Genomic DNA, 10,488 nt, shown 5'->3' on the forward strand with positions numbered 1-10,488 from the left:
AATATTACAATAATAATAATTTCCATGCGGATATTTCAACTATAGATTATTAATAGCACAACTACGGCAAAAAAACAAATAATAATAATAATAATAATAATAATAATAATAATAATAATAATAATAATAATAATAATAACTCATGAAACCTCGTCTCAGACTTATTTACTTTAATATTAAAATTCGCGTTATGGTTCAGGTACAAGGACCGGGGCCTGGGTCTTAAACCCCGCCCTTCTATTGCCATAGCGCCTTCCATTCGCCCAACCCTACAATTTAGGCTGAGAGAGAGAGAGAGAGAGAGAGAGAGAGAGAGAGAGAGAGAGAGAGAGAGAGAGAGAGAGAGAGAGAGAGAGAGAGAGAGAGAGTAATGAGTTTGAAGAAAAATATGTGTGATTTTAACTAAATAGTTTTTTTATTTTAGTTTCATGATAAAAGGGAAATTGTAGTGCATTCAAATAAACATACACATACACACACAAACACCTGTATGTGCACAACTGTACTGCTTGTGTAAGTAATATACAGACACACATACACATATATTTATGTACATATATATGTATAAAGTATATATATATATATATATATATATATATATATATATATATATATATATATATATATATATATATATATATATATATATATATATATAATGTGTGTGTGTGTGTGTGTGTGTGTGTGTGTCTGTGTGTGTGTACGTGCTGCACAGTCAAATGAAAAGGAATCGGTCCGGATCCCAGGCACTATGATTAGCATCCATCTATATTTAGAAATTTCAATATGGCGGCCTTCAAGTTCAAGAACGCAGGTCTTTATGCATGTCCGTGCCCTGTCAATCACTTACACTTATAATTATGGCGAATTATGAATATCTATAAATATTTCACGAAATCTGAGGCTGGATATAAAATATTTTAGGACGTATGTGTTCGCTTGCTCAAGAAAATCTGAGAAGTACTCTTGGCCAGGTGTGTTTACCGGGTCTGATCAATCCAGGTGTCTGCATGACTCATGAGCAGAGGTGACCTCCCTCTGCCTCTTCTCCCCCAAAAATTACAGGAACAGGTCAATCTGACCACCCGACTCTCAAATTATAAGACGTATCATCTATCACCATAGACACAGAGACCTTTTTTCCACAGCTTCAACTCGACAAGAAGAATAATGACACACGACTGAAGGATGGTGGGTCAGGATTTGGAGAATGGGTCAAGAACGGTCAAGTCAAGTCTTCCAGGTGAAAGTCTAGTTTTTGGAACTCCAGGAACAGATCTGTTTTGCTAAAGGGTTTGGGCAATCAGTGCGTCTGGGTCTGTGTCTGAAGGAAGGTTGGAATTTTTGAACTTTTAGGATGGACAAGAAACAGTTCTACTCCTCCGACGGAGCTAAGGATGGCTGTAGGAATCGTAGGATGCTGGAATCGGTCAATAGGATTTTTGATGATCAGATTGCCCTGGCGTCGGATCTTGACTCGAATATTCGGCCTTTGGTGAGTCATTAAAGTAATGAGTCATTGAAAAGGCTCTTTTTTTAGGTTTATAAAAATCGGCCTTTGGTGAGTCATTAAAGTAATAAGTCATTGAAAAAGCTAATTTTTTTGAGGTTATATGAAAAGGAAGGTGGGTTGTTTAAAATCGACTAAAAAATATTTTAATAAAAAAAATATAAAATCTTTTCAAATTACATTAAAAGGAATTTTCATAGATAAATAACTAAAACTATTTTGGCTAAGCATTTTGAATGGATAGAATTAGCAACTGATTCTTTTAGGATATGTTAATATAAATCAGAAATACCACCACAGAAATAGATTCAGAGATTCACTTTTAAAATTTTTGAAATTATTTTTTTTATAGCACGGGCTCTTGCTTTTAACAGCCTGTGTGAAACAGGTCAGGTTTGGTTAGTTGGAACAGGGTGGAATAATATCGATCGTGATTTCTTCTTCATAACTGTCATTCATTTTTTCTTTTACACTGGCCTGGTTAAATAACCTTTTTAAAAAATTTTCGATCTATATATAAAAAAACTCAGAGAAATTCCAGTTTTTCGGGTATTTTGACCCAATAGCCCTTTTAAGCTTCTCATGACCTCCTTGGAATCAATATAATATCTTCCAATCACTCCTGCACAACTAGACCAACCTTGTACACATTTTCCCTCGACAAAGTACTTTCAGAACCATTAAGAGACTTCATTAAGCTTCCTTTGACAAACAATACGAAGGTCGTTAGTGGCCAGAGATATTATTATTAGCCTTAATCAATATACTTATTGGCTTTTTAAGGCTCACACAGGACTTCCAAGGTCTGTTGACAAAGTCCAAGCAATTCATAAGGATTGGTTTTCCTCACGGGAGTTTATATGTATGACAGTCATTTCTGGTCACCTATCCAAATACTTGCCACTGTTGCTGTACCTGGTGTATAGTGAAGGTTTGCCAGTGTAATACAAACCAGGCTGATAGATAGATAGACATGATGAGAGAGAGAGAGAGAGAGAGAGAGAGAGAGAGAGAGAGAGAGAGAGAGAGAGAGAGAGAGAAAGAGAAAGGTCTAACCATAAAGACTAGCTTTGGCAGACTGAAGGGGAATATTTCTGAAATATCCACCAACTTACAATAATCATTGTTAAAAAAATGAGTACAAAAAGAATAATTTTGGAGGAATTTATTAACAGGTGTTAAAATAGAAAAAAAAATTATAACATACATCACCCTGAAAAAAAACTAGTTCTACAAAAAACTAAATACATCTGGCAGAACCAGACTATCGTCAGTAGATACAAACCTTTCACTTGAATGCCAAACTAACACTAGTTTTTTATCAATAAAAGGTTTTTTAAAACCTCAAATACTCTTATCTAGAGAGAGAGACAGGGATTGGGCCAAGCCTATAAGCAAAAAAAAAAAAAATCTAGAAAGGCCTATGAAGATGATTTTTTTTTTTTTTTGGCAATGGTGGGCCAATCTCTATTTGGTGCTGAAGGCTAACTGGCTATTGTTTTAACCTTTATACTTTCAAAATTTTTTTTATTGTCTAGATCTTGTCTCTTGACATTTTCTCTTATTCTTTTGTGACAGTTTATTATTTATTCATCTTTGAATATGAATATTATATATCCTCATTGTCCAATAATAATAATAATAATAATAATAATGATAATAATAATAGTAATAATAATAATAATAGATCTGGACTTTCCAAGTCTCTAGATTTTATAATTCTCTCATTTAAATCTAGCTTTAATTAGAGAGAGAGAGAGAGAGAGAGAGAGAGAGAGAGAGAGAGATTTCCCAGCTATAAAAACCCGGTGAATGTCAACCGGTCTCTATAGATATCTATATAGGGCACATCAAGCCACCAAGTGAACTCTAGACATAGAAAACGGGAAGTGTATGATAGTGGCAGAGGGGAGACTGAGCTAATCACGGGAGAGTGGCTAAACCGGCCCATTCACTTTCAATTTCATCAAAAGAAAAGTATGCTTCTAGAATGCTTCTGTGGCTGAATATTCTCTCTCTCTCTCTCTCTCTCTCTCTCTCTCTTATTACGTCTGTTTCCTCGTCTTCACATTTTTTCTCCCGTGACCCTTGACCTTACAGGAAAGGTCGGAGGGATAACGGTTTCGGAAATGGTCAAGATTCGAAAGTGCTCTTAATGTTAGGGTGTTTGATGTTGTGTCATCAGGTGAAAGGAACGCAGAAGCTCTCTTGCAGGTCTGGCTATGCGCGTGCGCACGCACATATGCGGAAGGATGCATACGCAGGCATATAAATTTATTTTTGGATGAGGCGTGACTTGCTAATTTGGAAGAGAATCTACAGTTAATTAATATAATAATTAATAATTTCTTAATATATATATATATATATATATATATATATATATATATATATATATATATATGCATCTATGTAAATTATAAATGTGTATACATGAAACTAATATTACATAAATAGTATGCATAGTTTTACATCAACATCAACTATATTCTACCATTTACAATGTTTATTAGCAAATCATAAGATAAAATCAATACAAAATCCATATATATTTCCTCGAAAACATTCTAAGAAACAAGAAATAAAGACAAAAAGCCAAAAAAAAAAAAAAAAAACGATTATAAGACCCATCGCAAGAGGAGGTTCCCAACCCAAGCAATACTCTTTCCGCGAAGGTCAAAAAATCTCCCCTTGCGGAACAGGTGGGAATCCTATCCCGAAGCGTTGCACTTTCACCCTTACTGAACGGGTTCATCGAGGTGACTCGATGCACTAGTAGCGGTGACTCTGCACTTTCATCTGGGCAATTTGGGCCGCGTTCACACGTCTCCTTAACGAGGCTTTTTTGCGCTAGCGAACGGAACGTTAGCCATTTTTTGAAAGTGAGAGGAGAGGATGGGCAGTGCTTCTTCCTCCCGTCTGGGTGCTGGGTTACGCCCGTGGAGCTACCTTATCCCTAGTCCATTGTGAAAGTAATTATATATATATTGTTCATTACACTCTTATGATTAATGGTCTTGTTTACAAAAGTAAGATAAATGAATGACATAACATTACGCATCAATTACGCAGCCCAGTTATGCATTAACAGCTACCTTTGCGTATTGCCAACTCATTAACTGCAAGGCTATGGGACTCGTCGTTGACAACATTGTACCTTTAAACGATATACTTAACGACTTTTACTTTTTACTCGAAGCCGCAAAAATTGTGGCGAAGAGGTTATGCGAATAACAGTTTCCTTTTGGTCGAAAGTCCTACTTATTTTGGAGGATTTTCGACCTCAGGGAGCCTGAAGGCGCTGTGCTTCAGAACGGCTTATGTATCTATGTTCTTTTGGTCGAAAATCGTATTTGTTTTAAAGTGTTTTTAGTCCTTATGTATTTTAAAAGCGATACACTCTCAAGGATGTTGCTTTGATTGAATATCAACTTTTTGAGGTTCTTGAATATTTATAAAGTTCGTGTGACGTTTGGTCGGAAATCTCCAGTATATAAGTGTCCTTTGAACCTTATACATTTTGCTTTGCATTGTCTTATGTGTCCCATTTATGTAAAAAAACAAGGATAAATCATATCAATAACACTATAACAATAAATTTTCTAGGAGAAATATTTGAATAGCAAGAAAAGGAACTGACACATTTTTGATTAAGGAAACAAATATGGTATAAAATAATACTCATATATATATATATATATATATATATATATATATATATATATATATATATATATATATATATATATATATATATATATATATATATAAAACCAACCTGTGATAAAATATTTCATACAACTCATTAATTCAACTCTAAAATCAACTGTAAGAATATTTCATCTTCTGTTTTCAAGGAATACCATAGATTTAATTTCCTCTAGCAGTTAATAAAAAGTATCTTTATATTTACTTGGGAATAAAGAAAGCAAGCTATAAAACGTTATATAAGAAGTGTCAAACGAAAATTACATTTTCAAAGGACATTGTTCTAGTTGTACTTCGACGAGAACAGTAGAGATGTGTTTATATTGTTTCATTGTCTTCTTTTTTTATTCATTCCACTGATCTCATGGTCATATTGAATCCATTCTCTCTCTCTCTCTCTCTCTCTCTCTCTCTCTCTCTCTCTCTTACAATTAAAGAACAATAAAGGAAATTATTCCCCCCGTTATTGCTCAAGCAATTTAGCAAGAGTACAAGAGAAAAGAAGCAGATAGAAGTAATTACTGTATAACTAATTTATAATAAATTACTGTAATTAACTATAGCAAACATCGTAATGTCATTAAGGCAAGATTTTGAGAGAGAGAGAGAGAGAGAGAGAGAGAGAGAGAGAGAGAGAGAGAGAGAGAGAGAGAGAGAGAGGGACTGCTACCTGATCCTGTATTTTTTGTATCGATTCATATTTCAGAAAGAGACAGACTGACAGACTGACAGACAGACAAGCAGGTACAAAAAAGGAACAGAGAAGGGCAAAAATTCATGTAGACGTCTAGGGCACCGGGCACCGGCGGGCCCGATAATGGAGTCTTCGTGGGTATCTGACCGAAAGAGAAAGGAACTAATATACCAGTTTTGGTCGTTTTACAAATCGTACCCAATTTTTTATTTTCTATTTTTTTTTTTTTTTTTTTTTTTTATTTCATGGGCAGAAAGGTGATACGAGGTTTGAAATATAACTCTCTCTCTCTCTCTCTCTCTCTCTCTCTCTCTCTCTCTCTCTCTCTCTCTCTCTCTGTCATTTATTATTTATACATTAATTAATTTATTTTCTTCTTTATTCTTGAAGTCTTGATATACTGCTTGATTAATAGCGAAGGAATACTTTCTTTTGTAAGTGAGAGAGAGAGAGAGAGAGAGAGAGAGAGAGAGAGAGAGAGAGAGAGAGAGAGAGAGAGAGAAATTAGTAAATAGCGAGAGACCGATAAAGAAAGGGAAAAAACTGAGACCAAATGAGAGAGATTGAGAATAAAAGATAAATTAATACATAAAGAGAGATTGATTAGTAAAGTATAAGGAACAGAGACACTAAAAGAACGAGAGAAAGACAGACAAAAAGAAGAGATGAAAAAGCCGAGATGAGATAAGATAAGTCAGGGAGGACGAGAGAGACGATAATTTATAGAGAGAGAGAGAGAGAGAGAGAGAGAAAGCCACTGACCCGAAACGCACCATAAGAGGCTGGGTTGAAATGAACGTTGATTTACTATAGCCAACCCTTAAACTCCTTCTTCTCTTTCCTTACTCAACCTCTCTTTCCTCTCCTCCCCCCACCCCCAACTCTTTATCACCTCTTCCTATTTCCCATCCCTCCCCCTCCCACCCCCTACCTTTCTTCTGGCCCCGCCCAAATGCCCACTTTTACCCAGTCCGTCACCTATTCGGTTTTTGCCTCACTGCCCGTATTTACGTCACCTCAAAGTGAAATGGTTTAGAAGCAGCTCTTAGGAGGGAATTCTCTTTCTCTCTCTCTCTCTCTCTCTCTCTCTCTCTCTCTCTCTCTCTCTCTCTCTCTATTTAGGATTCGTGCCTATTCAGGAAGTGTGGAGATATAGAGAAATTGAAAGGGAAATGTGTCTATTTAAATACATATACATCTGGCAAAAGTGACCAGGAGGTTATATATATATATATATATATATATATATATATATATATATATATATATATATATATATATATATATATATATATCATAAAAATATTTTATTATTATTATTTAATTCTCTCCCTATTATTCTCAGATGCTCCGAGCTGCTGTTTTAGTATCCCTCGTGGGACTGGTCCTATCCCAGGGGTATGGTGCCCCCCCAGCACCAGAGTATGGTGCCCCACCACCACCAGTCTATGGTCCCCCAGCTCCTGCCCAGTGCTACCCTGAGACCAAATACGTCACTGCTTATCGTACTCAGATTCAACAGGTATTTGAAATGTTATTTTTAATTTATAGATTGTGTGAAATTATTTCCCCCAAAATTTACCCAAAATGTCAAAATTTTTGATATTGGTAATAACTATGAATTATAATGATTTTGTTGATAAAATTTTTATTATATTCTAATATATTTAAAACATTTTACCTTAAGGACCACAGAATGATATTACTATCAGTAAGTCAGAGAAAATTAGGAAACCTCTGTTTACAGCTTGCATTCAAAATGGCAACGTATTAATATCAATGTATTCGACAAGCATGCTGAAGTGTATTTTCAACAATTAATCAGATACACTTACTTTAACAGAACTGAGTTTTACTATAGTGACCCATTATGTGGCACAAATCTCCCAGGAGCTTGACCAGTATGAGAATGGTATTGCAGATCCACTACTGACTTTATTTACAGAATCCTAATGTTTTTGAAGACTAAAATTTTATTGCATAATTGAGGCTCTGTGTTTGCAAAGTGAAGAGTAAATTATGTTAATTATGAGTAATGAAAGACAACTACATATTTCCAAAATGAAGCATAAATGCCAAATATTAGGGCAAGTTCACTGGCAAACTTCTGGGAAATCATGGAAGCATAAGTCAATAAACTCATACAGTGTTCTGCGTTTTGAAGATTATTCCGGTACACTCAAGAGTACTGGAGTCTTTGAAGGCGTTTTTAGCACTCAGTGAATTCAAAACACTGAAATGTTCGAAGGTACAGGGTACAGGACTGTACACTGATTACCAGTGACAAAGGGTCAAAATTTTAATAGCCTAAGGTTTAGTCATATGTCAACTCCCAGCTAAGACGGCTGGCTTTCCACGAAGGGGTCAAGAAATAGTAATTTAAGACCATAAAGTGGACGAGTACCTTTAAAAGCACCGGAACTGACCCCCAAATCATTTCCAGGTCCCCGTCTACACGACCGTCTACGAAACCCAGCTCATCCCGACCACCCTGTACGAGACCCTGTACCAGACAAGGTACCGCACAGAAGTTCAGCAGCAGTACATCCCTCAGTACATCACCACAACAGAGTACCAGCCGCAGTACGTAACCCAGACCCAGTACCAGACGCAGTTGCGAACAGTCTACCAGACCCAGTACTACACCGAGACCCAGGTCCGGCCTCAGTACGTGACCGAAACCCAGTACCAGACGCAGTTCGTCACCACGACCCAGCTCAGATACGAGACAGAGATTCAGTACCAGCCTCAGTACATTACCCAGACTCAGTACCAGACTGAGACAGCCTACAGGACCCAGGTTGTGCCTCAGTACTCTACAGTCTACCAGACGAGACAGCAATACGTCACGGTGTGCCCCAAGGTGCCCGATACCTCCTACGGCGTTGTCCCAGCGGCTCCCGTGGCCCCAGGAGGCAAAGGATATTTCTAATTAGTTAGTCTTTTATTAGTTTAACATATCAAACATTTTGTTCATTAGACATGACACTAAGATATACATAAATAAGTAAATTGCTCATTTTATTCAGTGAATGGGTGTAGTGAAATTAAGTAAATTTCATAAATAAAAGATTCAGTGATACAAGAGTAAAATTAAACCAAATTTAAAATTACTCATATTTACTTCAACTTAAGGTAGCCATGGACATGACTTAATAAACCAACATGGTTTAAACTGAACTAACTTTTAACAGAGACAATGTTCTGAGTTATACTAATCAAAAAGGCACATCCTAACTATTCTTGTTACTTTAACAGGACACTGACTAATCAACTATGTTCGCAGAATATAGTTCCGCCAAATAACTGCAAACACATTTTCCATATAAACGAGATAATCAGTCAGTCAATGCTAGTATCTAATGCATATTATCAATATGACTGAACTCACAGGAACAGAACATGTTTAAGTGGAAGGTCCCTCATGAGAAAAAATCAACAAAAGCTGTGATTCCTGACCAGTTGTGTCTTATGCAGACACCTTCGATTTCCCTTCACTTTGCAAAGTTATGTGGCTGTGTATGAATCCTCTTGAAGATGTCCAAATCAGACGAAACCGGTCAGGACTCATAAATATTATTTTTTTCTAATTTTTTTGGCAAATGTTCCACATGAAGGACTGGACATGAAAACACTGAATGATTTAAGAACCATTCCTTACCCAAGAAATCCTGCAATCTTCCAGATTTACCTCATCATGACATATCAGTCACAGACTACAAATGAATGTTGTATTGTATTGTTCAATTCCTACAAAGACCCCCATTTTTTTTTTTATTCTTTCGCTGTAACAAAGAAACCTTGCATAATGTGTTCATTCCATTCAAGTTATTATTTTTTTTATTTCGCCTCGTAATGAACTTGTCGCGTCAGTAGAAGAGTCTATATGTTGTGAAAAATAAGTCTCTCTCTCTCTCTCTTGCTCTCTCTCTCATTATCAAACCCTTTCTTCTCCCTAATATTGATTAATTTATAAACCTCTCCTTCTATGCATCTATCTTTATCAGTCTGAATGTCTATCTCACTACTTTTGTTTTCAAATAATTCCGCAATTATCGTTTCTAGAAATATCTATCTGTCTATCTATTTATCTAAGAGCTCTTGAATTTTCTTTTTAAAGAGACACTGGAAGGAATAGATACGCTTATTTTTTTTTTAAATTATGGATAAATGTAGTTGATGTAGTTACCAATGATATATTTTGACTATTTGTAGTTTCTTTAATAAAAGAGTGGACCTCTTCCGTGCCTTTAAATAAATGACCTAATGTTTAAGATATACAAGTGGACACCTAACCATATATATATATATATATATATATATATATATATATATATATATATATATATATATATATATATATATATATATATATATATGGGATTGGGAGGAGAATTTCTTAATTTATTTTCACTCTGAGTTGAATGTCACCACAGGAAGGAGCACCCTGCAATATTAAGAAATAAGTAAGGAATGTCATTGTGGAAAATACAATGCATGCCTGATAATTATAATGCAACAAATAAACTCTTTCTTTTTGTATATATAAATGTATATATATTTTATATATATATTT

At 35.5% G+C, this 10,488-nt stretch overlaps 1 protein-coding gene across 1 annotated transcript in view; it reads left to right on the plus strand.

Moving 5' to 3' along the window:
- LOC136856152 (uncharacterized) overlaps positions 1-10,153 on the plus strand; it is a 10,875-nt gene extending 722 nt beyond the window's left edge. The window contains exons 2-3 of the mRNA XM_067133818.1: positions 7,258-7,434; positions 8,356-10,153. Coding sequence (XP_066989919.1) covers positions 7,258-7,434; positions 8,356-8,844 — 666 coding nt within the window. The 3' untranslated portion in view covers positions 8,845-10,153. The remainder of the gene's footprint in view (positions 1-7,257; positions 7,435-8,355) is intronic.
- Positions 10,154-10,488: the final 335 nt, after the last annotated feature.

Source organism: Macrobrachium rosenbergii, chromosome 34, assembly GCF_040412425.1.
Source record: "Macrobrachium rosenbergii isolate ZJJX-2024 chromosome 34, ASM4041242v1, whole genome shotgun sequence".
Taxonomy (NCBI): domain Eukaryota; kingdom Metazoa; phylum Arthropoda; class Malacostraca; order Decapoda; family Palaemonidae; genus Macrobrachium; species Macrobrachium rosenbergii.